At 46.3% G+C, this 17,826-nt stretch overlaps 1 protein-coding gene across 1 annotated transcript in view; it reads left to right on the top strand.

Moving 5' to 3' along the window:
• LOC140411064 (myelin and lymphocyte protein-like) overlaps nucleotides 1-14,468 on the top strand; it is a 45,212-nt gene extending 30,744 nt beyond the window's left edge. Inside the window, exons 3-4 of the mRNA XM_072500065.1 lie at nucleotides 5,183-5,308; nucleotides 14,197-14,468. Of these exons, the coding sequence (XP_072356166.1) occupies nucleotides 5,183-5,308; nucleotides 14,197-14,271 (201 nt within the window). The 3' untranslated portion in view covers nucleotides 14,272-14,468. The remainder of the gene's footprint in view (nucleotides 1-5,182; nucleotides 5,309-14,196) is intronic.
• Nucleotides 14,469-17,826: the final 3,358 nt, after the last annotated feature.

Here is a 17,826-nt window from a genome sequence, read left to right as displayed (position 1 = left end):
GTGGTTGCGGTCTGATTCCTGAGGTTGGGGTATGATTCCTGTGATTGGCATCTGATTTCTGTGGTTGGGGTCTGATTCCTCTGATTGCGGTCTGATTCCTGTGGTTGGGTCTGATTCCTGTGGTTGGGGTCTGATTCCTGTGGTTACGGTCTGATTCCTGTGGTTGGGGTCTGATTCCTCTGATTGCGGTCTGATTCCTGTGGTTGGGGTCTGATTCCTGTGGTTGGGGTCTGATTCCTGTGGTTAGTGTCTGATTCCTGTGGTTGGGGTCTGATTCCTCTGGTTGGGGTCTGATTCCTGTGGTTGGGGTCTGAATCCTCTGGTTGGGGTCTGATTCCTGTGGTTGGGGTCTGATTCCTGTGGTTAGGGTCTGATTCCTGTGGTTGGGGTCTGATTCCTCTGATTGCGGTCTGATTCCTGTGGTTGGGGTCTGATTCCTGTGGTTGGGGTCTGATTCCTGTGGCTGGGGTCTGATTCCTGTGGTTGGGGTCTGATTCCTCTGGTTGGGGTCTGATTCCTGTGGTTGGGTTCTGATTCCTCTGGTTGGGGTTTGATTCCTGTGGTTGGGGTCTGATTCCTCTGGTTGGGGTTTGATTCCAGTGGTTGGGCGTCTGATTCCTGTGTTTTGGGGGAGTTTGATTCCTGTTGTAGGATCTCCGATCTTTATGCTTTTCTCATCACTCTTTTATGACACAGGGTGACCATCTTATATCTGACCCTCAGAGCTTAAACTGCTTTAACCTTTCCGTACAGATGATTACTGTACACTCATGGACATCCTGACTTCTCACCTCTTTTCGCTCTCCAAGGCTCTTAAATTATTTAATGAAATTCAGCCAGGAGATTTAGGCCTAATTTCGCTGCCTAATGGGTTGGATTCTCCGGTCCACCAGCCCCGTGTAACTTGGCCGCGACATTCGCTGGGGGCCGGATTCTCTGTTCCCGCTTCAATCGGTATTCCCATTGAAGATACTTCACGCCGCCGGGAAACCCTCAGAAGGAGAATTCCGGCCATTGTTTGGACAGTGCAGCAGCTATAAATAATGAATATCATGTCGGGCCCTTTACTGATAATATTCCACCCCGAGGGTTTGGGTCATTCTTGTCTTCCGTTCTATTGCTCAGAAGCTTGGACCCTAAGCCCTAACCCACTACTGGATGTGGTTTCAACTTCCCCCGTGGTTTCCTGCCCCTCAGCCCCCAGGTGACAACCCGAAAGTACAAAGCTGGTATTGGGGGCCAAGAGGTGGGGAAGCACGGTAGCACAAGTGGATAGCACTGCGGCTTCACAGCGCCAGGGTCCCAGGTTCGATTCCCCGCTGGGTCACTGTCTGTGCAGAGTTTGCACTTTCTCTTTTCTGTATGGGTTTCCTCCGGGTGCTCCAGTTTCCTCCCATAAGTCCAAAGACGTGCAGGTTAGGTGGATTGGCCATGATAAATTGCCCTTAGTGACCAAAAAAGGTTAGGAGTGGTTACTGGGTTACGGGGATAGGATGGAAGTGAGGGCTTAAATAGGTCGGTGCAGACTCGATGGGCCGAATGGCCTCCTTCTGCACTGTATGTTCTATGGAAGTAGGGTGCAGGTCATTGGGTGAAGCGTTGCCTGAAACCCGCTGGTCATTCATAGACTGAAATGAACTCTCCAAATAACTCACCCTGTTGATACTGAAAACAAACCTGAAAGGTTTACCAGCAAGAATCTATAGAGTTTATAAAACCGCTGCTTATCTGTGGGAAATGCAGGATTTCCTCTCGCAATTCCTCTGTTTTGAGAATATGGAGGAAGAAAGGATTGATACAATGGGAGCTTCCAGATTCTGTCAAAGCCCAGCCTTGGATACCCAGGTTGGGTTCCAAAAGTTGAGTCTGATTTCCTCACGCAGGGGGCTAGATTTAAATTGAGGCGATGAGGCTTTGCTGCCTGCAGCTAGAGAGCCAACATTTAACTGGACAGCAGTGGTCCTGTCCAGTGATCAAAGACCCCCAGCCAATCAGAAGCCGACAGCTCGATTGAACAGCAGCGCCATTGACAGAGTGGTGGTTGCTGCTGGTATTACACCCACCCAAGGTAGAGGATCATCACTCACTTCCAGCCGCAGGTGAGCTACGGCGAGAAGGCGGTTTCCTTCATCAGTGCAGTGCCTTAGGTCGAGGGAGAACGCCCCCCCCACCCCCGCTCCGCACCTGTGAGCCCATCAGCAACCCCGCACAGTTTTGTCCGTCATACTCTCCAGCAGGGTGAGCCTTCCCGTGCACCACTGGGCTAATTCCAGCGGTGGAGGAATGAGGCCCTGAAGTGGGCATTAAGTGACCACTTAAGGGCCTCAAGTGGTGGCGGGGGTGGGAAGGGCGTCCATGGGCTTTGCCACCCCGGACTTAACAGGGGCCGTGGCGGGAAAGTGGGTGTGTGAAAAGGCTGCAGGACATACCCAGGTGCAGTATGGGAGATATGCCATTGGCTGGACTCAGGTTTGCTATTGTGGCTCAGTTAGCCACACTTTTGCCTCTGAGTCACAAGGTTCACCTGTAGGCACCAGGTACAACAGTGTACGATGCACTATAATACATCTTAATTCAGTTCCTGAGGGTATTCTGAAGTCCCTTCTTTAGGTTTCTTGATATGTCTGGGGAAGACCTACATTACAGGATGGCAAGAATGGCCAGAATGACAATGGCAAGAAACATAGCGCAAGGCCTTTACCGTTCAAAAAGCTCCTTCAAATTGCAGATGATGAAAGAGAAGGCTGTCCATCTTTCAGCACAAAGAGATTGCCCAGGAGTGAGACGAGGTGACAACAAGAAAGATTAAATAGGAAATCATCTGCACAGATCCTCTAGACCATAAGCAGTCCATCACAAGAAACCAATTTCCTGCCACATCTCATGATTCAGGTTACCAGTAGTCCAGAGAATGGACTTTATCTAAAATGAGAGCTGAAGACTTCATTAAGAAATGACACAAGCAAGGGCAGCACGGTGGCAGAATGGTTAGCATTTGCTGCCTCAAAGAGCAGCATTGTGGCGCAGTGATTAGCACTGCCGCCTCACGGCACCGAGGACCCGGGTTTGATCCCGGCTCCGGATCACTATCCGTGTGGAGTTTGCACGTTCTCCCCGTGTCTGCATGGGTCACCCCCACAATCCAAAGATGTCCAGGGTAGGTGGATTGGTCACGCTAAATTACCCCTTAATTGGAAAAAAAGAATTGGGTATTCTAAATTTATTTTAAAAAAATAAATTACACAACATAGAACATACAGTGCAGAAGGAGGCCATTTGGCCCATCGAGTCTGCACCGACCCACTTAAGCCTATCCCCGTAACCCAATAACCCCTCCTAACCTTTTTAGTCACTAATTTATCATGGCCAATCCACCTAACCTGCACGTCTTTGAACTGTGGGAGGAAACCGGAGCACCCGGAGGAAACCCATGCAGACACGGGGAGAACATGCAGATTCCACACAAACAGTGACCCAGCGGGGAATCGAACCTGGGACCTCAACGCTGTGAAACCACAGCGCTATTCACTTGTGCTACCGTGCTGCCCAAGCATATTAATAATATCAAATACTTCTTTTATTTCCTGTCACAGTATCTACCTTCGGTAACTTGAACCTTATTCATAAGCAAAGGTAAGTGTTGATTTCCTGGTCCTTACACCTGGGAAATAAACATTCCATGGGAACAAAGGAACAGAATCCCGGATTGCCAAGTCAATGCTGCTGTAATACTATTCCAGGACTCCAAGTAAGGTGCAGTGGGGCTATTCACAACCAGTCCAGGTACATTCTGTGCCCTTGCTACCTTCAGTGTTTCTTCTGAGGCGTTTATAACGTGAAGGTGAATGATTGATCAGGTGAGGGAGGGACATCATGTAGCAATCAGTAGGAAGTTTCCTTGCCTGTGTTTGACCTGATGCCAGGAGATTTCCTGGAGTCCGGGGTCACTGATGAGATAATGGGGCGGCACTCCCATTTTTGGCACAAGTCCCCAGGTATTATAGAGCTGTTACTTTAAATTTGGCTCACCCTACTGGCTGGCCCTTCCACATTTCAGTCAATTGAACTTGTCCAACCTCTGCTGCTTGTATCCTGGATCAAACCAAGTCCCATGAACATATCATTGTTGTGTTCACAGACCGAGATTGATTATTGGGCCAGTAACACCTCATTCTGTAAATGTTCATCCTTATTCTAATGCCTCCCTGTGACTTTGCTTCTCCTTATCTCCTCCAGCAGAGCAATCCTTTGAGATCCCTGCACTCCTACAGTTCTGGCCTCTTGTGCATTCATATCTCTCATTGTTCCACAATTCATAGAATCCCGACAGTGCAGAAAGAGGCCATTCGGCCCATCGGCTCGGCACCAACCCTCTGGAAGAGCACTCTACCTAAGCCTTCTCCCATGGCCAGTCCACCTAACCTGCATATCTTTGGACTGTGGCAGGAAACCGGAGCACCCGGAGGAAACCCACGCAGACACAGGGAGGACATGCAAACTCAACACAGTCACCCAAGGCCGCAATTGAACCCAGGTCCTGGCACTGTGAGGCACTGTGCCGACCATAAGTGGGCTGCCAGCACTCCCAGCTGTCTCAGTCCTCTACCTCTCTGCTTCTTTCTCCTTCTTTAAGATCAGTAAGAAATCTTACAACACCAGGTTAAAGTCCAACAGGTTTGTTTCAAACACTAGCTTTCGGAGCACTGCTCCTTCCTCAGGTGAATGTGCTCCGAAAGCTAGTGTTTGAAACAAACCTGTTGGACTTTAACCTGGTGTTGTCAGACTTCTTACTGTGCTCACCCCAGTCCAACGCCGGCATCTCCACATCTTCTTTAAGGTGTTTACCTCCTTGACCAAATTATTGGTGACCTTTTACCTCATGATAGTCTGATAATGTTCTTGTGAATTGCCTGGGGATACTTTAACTGTGTTCAATTAAATTTGTCTGTTGATTGTGGGAAACCATTCTTTTCCAATACAGATTGTAAAAGGGATGGTGGCGAACATAGTTTTTAGTGCTGCCCAGCATCTGCGATCATTCCATGGTGACAATGCTTCCAGTTGTTGGCTTAATCAGTCTCTTGGTTTTTTAATCTAAAACTATCACCACTGTTCTTGGATACTAGTAGAAGTTATTTCCAAGGAGCTTTTTATAACCTTTTCTTGTTCATCTTTCCAACAGGATGCTTGCTATCATGGTATGGCAGCACTCTTTTACTCCACTGCTGCAGTCCTACAGGCTAATTCGACATTACGCCTGCAAAATACCCCGTTCGCAAAGCAATACCAGACTGATATTGTTGCTACGGTAAGTGTGCACTCCGTTTGCTAAAATGGTCCAATCCCAGCTGTTCTTTTCTTTCTTTTCAGATCTAAATTATACACAAACAAAAATGTGGGCCTGTATTTTCTGAGAGATATTTCTTGTTTACTTTTTAAATCTTGGTTACTTTGCTCTCAGTTTCCAGATTTTTTTTTAATTATTTTTTTTATTGGCGACAGGCGTTGCTGGCTAGGCTAATATTTATTGCCTATCCGTAGCTGCCCTCCATTTCAGAGGGCATTTAAGAGTCAACCACATTGCTGTGGGTCTGGAGTCACGTGTAGGCCAGACCAGGTAAGGGTGCCAGATTTTCTGCCCGCATTAATGAGCCAGATGGGTTTTTACAACAATGGTTTCATGGTCATCGTTAAGACTTTTAATTCGAGATTTGGATTGAATTCAAATTTCATCATCTGCTGTGAGGGTGATTAGAACCCAGGTCCCCAAATATCCCCTTGGGCCTCTGGATTACTAGTTCAGTGACAATGCCATGACACCACCACCTTCACTTGATATATAAAAGCAGTTATCAATCCATGGCAATCATTGAAGAATAAAGAAATAAAGGGTTATGGTGTTCAGGCGGAAAAGTGGAGCTGAGTCCACAAAAACTTGCCACTGACTTCCCACCAGCCAGTGGGCATCTGGTGTCAAGATCCTTGGCTGCTGTTGGAGCTGCATTCACTTATTCAGGCAAGTGATATCTCTGTTAGCAAAATAATGGGATATCCCATTGATGTGGCCCATACTTGTACTTCGCTCCCACTGTCCCACCCACTAGAACAGGACTATGTGGTGTGGTGGCTATTTTGCGGACCAGAAATTCAAATGTCTGGACTAATAATCCAGGATTACATGAATTCCAATCCCAGCATCAGAATTTGAATTGAGTTTTAAAATTACATGGAAATAGTGCAGCACAGTGACGCAGTGGGTTAGCACTGCTGCCTCACGGCGCCGAGGTCCCAGGTCCGATCCCGGCTCTGGGTCACTGTCCGTGTGGAGTTTGCACATTCTCCTGTGTTTGCGTGGGTTTCGCCCGCACAACCCAAAAGATGTGCAGGCTAGGTGGATTGGCCACGCTAAATTGCCCCTCAATTTGAAAAAATGAATTGGGCACTCTAAATTTATAAAAATATATATTATATGGAAATAAATGGCTGTTATCAGACAAATGTGACCATGCCATATTGTTGTAAATTCCCAACTGGTTCACTGTGTCCTTTAGTGGAAGGAATTGTGCCATCCTTACCTAGTTTGGTATACATGTGACTCCAGTCCCACACCAATTTGGTTGATTTTCAACTGCCTTCTGAAGTGGCGTCTCAATTGAAATGAAATTCATTTAATGGCTGTGGTGGAGGCCTTGTCCACAGGCTGATGGAAAACCAGTGGCAACTACGATACGGCCAATACTGGGAGCCCCGATAGGATTAACTCCCAATCAGGCACTCACCTGCCTGCCATCAAAGTTCCTGGGTCTTCATGTTGAGGATCCCACCTCCAAGAGTTGCCTATCAATCAAGGCCAGCTGCTCCTCATACCCGGCAGATCCACTGGGAACGGTGACCACTGCTGGGCCTGCAGGAGATTGGAGACAAGGAGCAATCCTGAAGGTCCCAGATCCCAGGTAGGTGGTGTGGCCCTGACAGGGCCAGTCTGGCTGTCGCCAGTGTGAGGGGAGGGGGCATTGGGTGTGGAAGGTGGGCGGGTGGGACTGTTCTCCCACTCGGCCATCTCCTAGCACTGGCAGGACCATCCTGTAGGCACAGGGTGCCCGAATGAGAAGGCCATCCTAGCCCTCCATTTGCCAGTGGATGCCTGGCAGCCTGCCCATGTGGCATGAAGAAGTGGCCACTAAAGGGCATGGTTTGACCTGGAGGTTAGCAATCCGACCTCGACCTTCCCCTCCCCTCACCTAATTGGGGAGAGGTCAAGACAGTGACAGCCTCTCCAAACTACTCCTTCCATCCCAATTAAATAGTGAGCTTAAACCCATCCCCCCCTAGCCCCTATACCCGGCTTGGTGGTACGATAGCACAGTGGCTAGCACTGCTGCTTCACAGCACCAGGGACTTGGTTCCGATTCCCGCTTGGGTCACCGTCTGTGTGGAGTCCGCACGTTCTCCCCGTGTCTGCGTGGGAATTGGACATTCTAAATTCTCCCTCTGTGTACCCGAACAGGCGCCGGAATGTGGCGACTAGGGGCTTTTCACAGTAACGTCTTGGCAGTGTTAATGTAAGCCTACTTGTGACACTAATAAAGAATTTTATTATTAGCCCAGCTTATAAACCTGCCCTCCTGAGCTGGGGGAATTAAATTCTGCCCAGTAGCACACCACCACCACCTGCTCAGGTCAACAAGGGATGAACGATAAATATTGCCCTTGCCAATGACACTCATATCCCAACTTTTAAAAAAGGATTCACTGAATATTTGCCTTTGGATGAAATGTTCAACTGGACTCCAGTCTGTGAGTTAGGCTGATTAAAAAGACCTGCGATACTTTGCAAAGTAAAGTGCCTTTATCCATTTACCCTAAAAGGACACATAAACTGTTCCAAAGGAACACTGAATGGAGTAACGCTCTTTTACAAGTTGGTTGTGAAGTTTGTGCAGTATTTTAAGAGCAGTGATCCAGCAAGAAGTGGGGCTAATCCATGTGATTCGAACGAACATCTCACAACTGAAATGTGGCTGCTCCCCTGAATATTTCCAGCATTTTGTGATGTTGTTTCCCTGCTGCCTTTGTGGTGTAAACATCGGTAATCCAGTCAGGCCTGGGGAGGAGGGCTAGGCCACCAGAGGGTCGGCAACCTGGGTTAACTTTCTGCTTCTTGTTCTCCCCGCCGCAGGAGTAGCTATTTATTAACTTGCAAGGCAATCACATGCCGACATTTAACAGCTGTGCGCACCATTGGAAATAAAGCGAATGGAGCATTACGCTTTTAACATTACTGTACACACATCATTAAAGTAACTGCTATTTAAAAATTAATCTGCTGTAGAAAAAAACCCTGCACCTGATTAAGACCCTCAGAAATAGCCCCAGGAGTGCTTCAAATGAGCGAGCTGGAAACCTGGAGCAGCAACAGAGCCTCGGGGGAGGGCCGAGGCTTGGGGGGGAGCGATTAGGGTGGGGTGGGGTGAGGGACGGCAAATAGTGATTGGTGTTCAGGGGATTGCAATCTGCAGGTAATGGGTAAAGTAAATCAATATGTCACATGCGTGACAAACTTCCTGACAAGAGTTACAGGCCTTGAAATGCTGAAAAACGAGTTCAAATGAGGCCCCCTTTAAATGCCGAGTGAATTATTTTGAAACACGCCTATTGCTTTGATGTAGGTAAAATGCAGAATCCATCTCACACACAGCTAGGCCCCGTTAACAACAATGAGATTGATCAGTTTTTTTAAACAAATTTAAAAATAAATTTAAAGTACCCAATTTTTCTTTTCCCCATTAAGGGGCAATTTAGCCCAGCCAATCCACCTACCCTGCACATCTTCAGGTTGTGGGGGCGAGACCCACGCTGACATGGGGAGAATGTGCAAACTCCACACGGACAGTGACCCAGGGCCGGGATCGAACCCGGGACCTCAGCGGCGTGAGGTAGCAGTGCTAACCATTGCGCCACCGTGTCGCCACGAGATTGATCAGTCAACCTATTTCTGATGGTCAAGGGAGGAATTCTGTGATGTTTTATAGGAAGTAAAACTGAGAAAATGTTGTAGAAAGGGACTAGACGGACCTGCCGCTATGTGTGTGGGATGTTGGGAGTGGTGGGGATGGGCAGGGTGGTGCAGTTATGTCCTATAACAGGCAACTCCCTTTTCTAAACCACCCTTACCCCTACACAAACCAGTTGGTGATAAGCACTGGACTCGGATATCTGTACCTCAGGGTTACAAGCACCTTGCAACTCCATTACAGATTGTTGGAGACAGATATCTGTCTTCTAGTTGATAAAGGAACCTGGAGGTCGTTCTCCCCGTGTCTGCATGGGTTTCCACCAGATGCGCTGGTTTCCTCCCACAGGCCAAAGATGTGCAGGTTAGGTGGACTGGCCATGATACATTGCCCTCAGTGTCAAAAAAGGTTAGGTGGGGTTATTGGGTTATGGGGATAGGGTGGAAGTGTGGGGGTAAGTGGGGCACTCTATCCGAGGGCCGGTGCAGACCCGATGGACCGAATGGCCTCCTTCTGCACTGTAAATTCTATGATAACTGTTGCGGAGGGGGCAGGGAGGGAGGAGGGCCTACTGGTGGGTCTGCTCCTGGATGGCCAAGGTGGCCATTGATAAGTGCAGGCAGTCAAGGCCCCCCCCCCCCCCCACACTTCTGCGGCTACGTTTGCTGTCGAGTGTCCCTGGAAAGAGAGTGCGCGGTGTCTACCGGCACCACCAAGGCCTTCCATACCTGCTGGACACCGCGAGGACTGTGCATTATCGATTCCTCAAATCACATTTTGTTTTGTTTCCTTCAATATTCTATTTACTTTGATGCAGTATCCCTTTAAGGAATTGGATTTTTAATTTGCCCAATAGTTTGTTGATTTAGTTTATTTGGTTAACACAAAGAAGCACAATTCGTATTGATCATCACACTTGTCAGAAGCTCCTAGTGCTCCCCGTCCAGCTTGTCGGGGTCCAGTTATACACGGAGCAATGATCAATCAGTAATGAAGATAAGTGGGGTCTTTCTGGGTCAACATCATGTGTGCTGATGGCAATTCAGAACCATAGAATCATAGAAAATAGAAGCAAGAGGAGGCCATTCGGCCCTTCCAGCCTGCTCCACCATTCATTATGATCATGGCCGATCATCCAACTCAATAGCCTAATCCCTTACTGATCAAAAATCTGTCTATCTCAGCCTTGGACAGACTTAATGACCCAGCTTCTTCAGCTCTTTGCAGTAAAGAGTTCCACAGATTCACTGCCCTCTGAGAGAAGAAATTCCTCCTCATCCCTGTCTTAAATGGGTGAGCCCTTACTCCGAGATTATGTCCTCTGATCCTGGGCTCTCCCACAAGAGGAAACATCCTCTCAGCATCTACCTTGTCAAGCCCACTGAGAAACCTATTTGGCTCAATAAGGCCGCCTCTTGTTCTTCTAAACTCAGTGAGTACAGGCCCAATCTACTCAACGTCTCCTCATAAACAAACCTCCCATAGCCGGGAACAATTTAGCGAACTTTCTCTGGACTGCCTCCAATTTCAGCATATCTTTCCTTAGATAAGGGGACCAAGCCCTTTCACAGTATTCCAGGTGTGGTCATAATAAAGGAGCAGGAAATGGCTGACATTCTTTGGTTATCTATTTAAGATACTATTTGCATATTCTTTGCTTCTTTTACATTTTAATTTAAAAAAATATATGTTTTTTGTCATCTTTGCGAGTCTTCCTCAGAGAATCATAGAAGCTTGCAGCATATAATAATAATAATGATTATTGGGCCACCCTGCCCGTGCTGGCTCCTCGAAACAGCAGTCGTGCTGAGTTACACATCCCGTTTTTCTCTGTAAGCCTGTGAATTCCTCATGCTCAGGTACTTGTGCAACTCTCCCAAATTATTTATGGAATCAGGTTCCGCTAACTTCTCAGGTGGAGGATTCCACATCCTAACCGTTGCCTGCGTGAAAACATTCTTCCTTGGGCCGGGTTTTCGGCCCTCTCCACGGGCAGGACCTTTCGGTCCCCGTCGAAGGTGTCTCTGTGGCGGCCTCCCTGGCAGTAGGGAGCCATACAGAACACCATAGACCTCAGTCGGACTGGAAGATCCCAAGCACCAATGGCAAGTTGTCTCCGCTACTGGAAGCACACTGCTTTTTCCTGTGAAGGGGAGAGCTGACTGGTGGTGATTTAACCTGAGGATCACCACACCTCAGGTGAGGGGCAAGGTTGAATAACCTTAGCTGGTATGGGAATTGAACCGACGCTGTTGGCCACTCTCTGCATCACAAACCAGCTGTCCCGCCAACTGAGCTAAACCAGCCCCCAGGATTTATGCATTTGGACACTAAAGGTCTCTCTGCTCACCTGCAATTTACAAAAGTCTTTTATAGTATGCTGTTATCCTACAAAGCACATCGCTTGTACCGTCTACCATGCCCACTTCACCATCCTGTCTATGCCATCCTAGTCTATGACTATTCTCATTGTGATCTTCTACTTTGCCAGGTTTCCGATCATCTGAAACCTTTATAATGCTGCTTCCTTCACCTGGATCTAGACCATTTATAAAGATTGAACCAAACACTTGACCCAGTCTGAGAAATGTCCATCCATCCTTCGCTCCATTTCACTGAGCCAATTTTGTATCCATACCACCTGCACTTTCCCCTTAGTGCCCGGGGCTTCCTGCTTCTTAATAAACTGCCTCTGTGGCACACTTTCTGAAAGTCCACATATACATTCACGGCCCTACTTTGATCAATCTCCTCTGCTACTTCCCCAAAGAATTCAATCAAGTTAGCCACACATAAATAAACTTTATCCACTTCTCTATTCACACATTCACCTGTCCCTTCTTCCCGTTTCTACACACACTTCACACATGAAACTGAGAGCTCCTTTTCTGAAACTATCTCCTGCAATGCTGACTGACGGACCGCAACACTTTCTTTACAAAACTAAGTAATCGCTTCCGAAATGGACCACAACTTCTGGCTCTTTCTCTTCACCTTGTGGAATATTCTACACCCACTCAATGATGTCTTTTGCCCTGGCACCATGGAGGCGGCATGATTTGGGAATCAATTTTGCGTTTACAGAATGTCCTGTCTGTGCTCTTATCTATTGAATCCTTAATGACTAGGGCAGTTCCACCCTTTGGGTAGTCCCCTGTGTGAAGTCAAATGTAATGAAATGAAAATGAAAATCGCTTATTGTCACGAGTAGGCTTCAATGAAGTTACTGTGAAAAGCCCCTAGTCGCCACATTCCGGCGCCTGTTCGGGGAGGATGGTACGGGAATTGAACCCGCGCTGCTGGCCTGTCTTGGTCGGCTTTAAAAGCCAGCGATTTAGCCCAGTGTGCTAAACCAGCCCCAACCATAATAATATGATAATCTTTATTGTCAGAAGTAGGCTTACATTAACACTGCAATGAAGTTACTGTGAAAAGCCCATAGTCACCACACTCCGGCGCCTGTTCGGGTACACAGTGGGAGAATTCAGAATATCCAAATTACCTAACAACTATGTCTTTCGGGACTTGTGGGAGGAAACCGGAGCAGCCGGTGGAAACCCATGCAGAAACAGGGAGAACGTGCAGACTCCACACAGACAGTGACCCAAGGTGGGAATCGAACCTGGGACCCTGGAGCTGTGAAGCAACAGTGCTAACCACTGTGCTACCGTGCCACCCATAAGGTGCCTCTGTGTCGGGCATTGGATTCTTACTACATTGTTGCAAGCAGTCATTGCCCTTTGCAGTATTCAAAACTGAAAACCAGCTAGTCGGTTCCACTGACTGAGGGTTGGGGTGGTGGAGGGGGGATTTCTGCACTCTCTTACCCTGTCTGGTGGTCACCCAATTCCTCACCTACTGCTCCTTTTGTAGCTGTGGAGTGACCATACCTTGGAACATATTCTCTAGCAGAGACCCAGACCTCCAGGTGCATTTTGTTAAAAAATATATATTTTTACTGGCTTCACTGGTTCGGCCAGCATTTATTGGCCATCCCTAGTTGCTCTTGAGAAGGTGGTGCTGAGCTCCCTTCTTGAACCGCTGCAGTCCATGTGGTGTAGGTGCACCCACAGTGCTGTTAGGAAAGGAATTCCAGCATTTTGACCCAGCGACAGTGAAGGAACGGCGATTATATTTCCAAATCAGGATGGTGAGTTTCTTGGAGGGGAACGTCCATATAGCGGTTTTTCCAGGTATCTGTTTTCTTGACCCTCGAGATGGTAGTGACTACAGCTGTGCTATAAAATTCTGAGATTCCAGTTGGTGAACTGAACCTTTCCCATTCTCCCTCTCTCTGACTTGGCTCGCCATGCCTGGAATCACATGTTCTCCCCATTCCTTCCTCCCCGCCACACTTAAAGTGGAGACTGTACCATTTTTAAAACAGGTTCATATGAAAAGAAGAAAAAGAGAATAGGAAGACGTGCGGGCAAAGGATAGTGAAGTGGGATTGGGGTAGAGATCTTCAGCTGAAGAACTGACAACAACACTCTGTGCTGTCAATTGTATGAAGCTCTTGGGTGTGATCTTCCGACTGTACACGCCGGCATGATCTTCTGGTCCTGCCGACGACACCCCCCCCCCACTGAGGATTCAGTGGGAAAAGGGGCGGCACCTGAAGGTCCTGCTTTCAGCCAATGGCAGGCCGCCTCCCATCGCCAAGTAACACCCAGTGGGGAGGCCAGTGAATCTCATCTATTAAATCCCACTGGTCGATGACTTGCAATGTGGAAATCATAGAATTTACAGTGCAGAAGGAGGCCATTTGGTCCATCAAGTCTGCACCGGCTCTTGGAAAGAGCACCCCACTTATCCCCACACTTCCACCCTATCCCCGTAACCCAATAACCCCACCTAACCTTTTTGGACACTAGGGGGCAATTTAGCAAGGCCAATCCACCTAACCCGCACACTTTGGACTGTGGGAGGAAACCGGAGCAGCCGGAGGAAACCCACGCAGACGCGAGGAGAACGTGCAGACTCCGCAAAGACAGTGACCCAAGCCGGGAATCAAACCACTGTGCTACCGTGCTGCCCACAATCTGTATTCTCACAAGAGGAGCACACAGGAAATAACTCAATTCAAATCCACATGCTGAACCATTGTAGCCTTGTACTGACACTTGGATTCTGATTAAAATTGAAACTATACAGTAATGCCTATTTTCTTTCACTTTTGCAGATATTCGCATTCATAGCTACCGTGCTCTATGTAGTTCATGCAGTGTTTTCGTTCAAAAGGTGGAAAACAGTGTAACTGGCTTCGAGGTGTACGGAAAATATCGAATTTGGGGAAAATGGCTCTCGATGTTGTCTCTCAGAAAGCTGATCTGTCTCCACTCAATTTACAACACAGTCATGTGATTCTACATTGTGCCTGGGGTGGTAATTTTACGTAACCTTGCTTTCATTTTCCTTGCATTTTCTTTATTCTGCAGCCGCCCCCCCCCCCCCCCCCCCGCAGCACCCCGCCCCCCCCCCCCCCCCCCCCCCCCCGAACCTCCTTCCCAGTCTATTCCATTTCATTATGAAGTATAATTCAGCTCTAGAGACATTTGGGGATTTACAGAAGAGAAAAGTTACGATGCATCAGAATCCAGAATCCAGCTCAACTCGGGCTAAGAGGAATATTAAAAAATATGCAATTGCTAAAATCTAATGCTTGGCTCCGTGTACCACGTGCCAGAGAGCGATATAGAAATCTGGTCGTCCATACGTTCCTCACTGGAAATGAAAATGGAGGCAGGCTGAGGGTGGGTACAATTACCTTAGCCAGTCCTCCCCTTAATTCACCCACCACACCTCCCAATGTTGGAAGAATATGAAGCAAGCAAGCTCCAATATTCACATTTCTACCTTCAGACCCTGACAGGTTGCACACTACCCAAAGCTTGCTTTCAAACAGTGTTCAGAAAGCAATCAATGCACCTTCTTTATCTGTCCCAAGCTTTGTCCATGTTAGAAAACCATAAGCACAATACTGCAGAGGCTAGAAATCTGAAATATAAACAGAAAATGCTGGAAGAACTCAGCAAGCCTGGCAGCAACCTGTTCTGATCAAAAGTCGTGAACTGTGCTGATCAAAGATTACTAACTGTTCAGTTCAGAGATCACAACCTATTTTGACCAAAGACCTCATTGTTCTGATCAAACATCACTGATTGAGGGCGGCGTGATGGCTCAGTGGTTAGCACGCTGCCAAGGACCCAGCTTTGATCCCGGCCCCAGGTCACGGTCAGGGTGGAGTTTACACATTCTCCCCGTGCCTGCGTAGGCCTCACCCCCCACAACCCAAAAGATGTGCAGGGTAGGTGAATTGGCCACGATAATTTGCCCCTGAATTGGAAAAAAAGAGCTGGGGACTCTAAATTGATTTTTTTTTTTAGAGATCATGAATTGTTCTGATCAGAGATCACGAAGTGTTCTGATCAAAGATCATGAATTACGGGCGGCACAGTGGTTAGCACTGCTGCCTACGGCGCTGAGGACCTGGGTTGGATCCCAGCTCCGGATCACTGTGTGGAGTTTGCATATTCTCCCTGTGTCTGTGTGGGTTTCACCCCCCAGAACATAAAGATATGCAGGGTTGGTGGATTGGCCTCACTAAATTGCCCCTTAATTGGGAAAAGAAAATAATTGGGTACTCTAAATTGATTTTAAAAAACAAAAAATATATAAATTTTTTAAAAGATCATGAATTGTTCTGATCAAAGATCACAAATTGTTCTGATCAAAGATCACAAATTGTTCTGATCAAAAAACGCGAATTGTCCTGATCAAAAATCACAAACCATTCTGATAAAAGATCACAAAATGTTTTGATCAAAGATCATGAATTGTTCTGAGCAAGGATCATGAATTGTTCTTTTTTTTAACAAATTTAGAGAACACAATTATTTTTTCCAAATAAGAGGCAATTTAGTGTGGCCAATCTGCCTTTTCTGCAGATCTTTGGGTTGTGCAGGTGAAACCCAAGCAGACAAGGGGAGAACGTTCGAACTCCACACGGACTGTAACCCAGGGCCTGGATTCGAACCCAGGTCCTCAGCGCCCTAGGCAGCAATGCCATCCACTGTGCCACCGTGCCGCCCTGATCCTGAATTGTTCTGATCAATGATCATGAATTGTTCTGATCAAAGATCATTAACTGTTCTGATCAAAGATCATAAACTGTTCCGATCACAGATCACAAACTGTTCTGATCAAAGATCACGAACTGTTCTGATCAAAGATCACGAACTGTTCTGTTCAAAGATCACGAATTGTTCTGATCAAAGATCACAAACTTTTCTGATCAAAGATCACGAATTGTTCTGATCAAAGATCACGAATTGTTCTGATCAAAGATCACAAACTCTTCTGATCAAAGATCACGAATTGTTCTGATCAAAGATCACAAATTGTTCTGATCAAAGATCATGAATTGTTCTGATCAAAGATCGCAAACTGTTCTGATCAAAGATCACAAACTATTCTGATCAAAGATCACGAATTGTTCTGATCAAAGATCACAAACTGTTCTGATCAAAGATCACAAACTGTTCTGATCAAAGATCACAAACTGTTCTGATCAAAGATCACGAATTGTTCTGATCAAAGATCATAAATTGTTCTGATCAAAGATCACAAACTCTTCTGATCAAAGATCACGAATTGTTCTGATCAAAGATCACAAATTGTTCTGATCAAAGATCATGAATTGTTCTGATCAAAGATCACAAACTGTTCTGATCAAAGATCACAAACTATTCTGATCAAAGGTCACAAATTGTTCTGATCAAAGATCACAAACTGTTCTGATCAAAGATCACAAACCGTTCTGATCAAAGATCCCGAATTGTTCTGATCAAAGATCACAAACCGTTCTGATCAAAGATCACAAATTGTTCTGATCAAAGATCACAAACTATTCTGATCAAAGAACACAAACTATTCTGATCAAAGGTCACAAATTGTTCTGATCAAAGATCACAAACTGTTCTGATCAAAGATCACAAACCGTTCTGATCAAAGATCACGAATTGTTCTGATCAAAGATCACAATTTGTTCTGATCAAAGATCACAAACCGTTCTGATCAAAGATCATGAATTGTTCTGATCAAAGATCACAAACTGTTCTGATCAAAGATCACAAACTGTTCTGATCAAAGATCACAAACCGTTCTGATGAAAGATCACGAATTGTTCTGATCAAAGATCACAATTTGTTCTGATCAAAGATCACAAACCGTTCTGATCAAAGATCATGAATTATTCTGATCAAAGACCACAAACTGTTCTGATCAAAGATCATGAATTGTTCTGATCAAAGATCATGAATTGTTCTGATCAAAGATCACAAACTGTTCTGATCAAAGATCACAAACTGTTCTGATCAAAGATCACGAATTGTTCTGATCAAAGATCACGAATTGTTCTGATCAAAGATCACAAATTGTTCTGATCAAAGATCACGAATTGTTCTGATCAAAGATCACAAACTGTTCTGATCAAAGATCACAAACTGTTCTGATCAAAGATCACGAATTGTTCTGATCAAAGATCACAATTTGTTCTGATCAAAGATCACAAACCGTTCTGATCAAAGATCATGAATTGTTCTGATCAAAGATCACAAACTGTTCTGATCAAAGATCACAAACCGTTCTGATCAAAGATCACGAATTGTTCTGATCAAAGATCACAAACTGTTCTGATCAAAGATCACAAACTGTTCTGATCAAAGATCACAAATTGTTCTGATCAAAGATCACAAACTGTTCTGATCAAAGATCACAAATTGTTCTGATCAAAGATCACAAATTGTTCCGA

This window comes from Scyliorhinus torazame, chromosome 4 (assembly GCF_047496885.1).
Source record: "Scyliorhinus torazame isolate Kashiwa2021f chromosome 4, sScyTor2.1, whole genome shotgun sequence".
NCBI lineage: Eukaryota > Metazoa > Chordata > Chondrichthyes > Carcharhiniformes > Scyliorhinidae > Scyliorhinus > Scyliorhinus torazame.
Note: the sequence above shows the minus strand (reverse complement) of the source record. Positions and strands in the feature narration are given on the sequence as shown.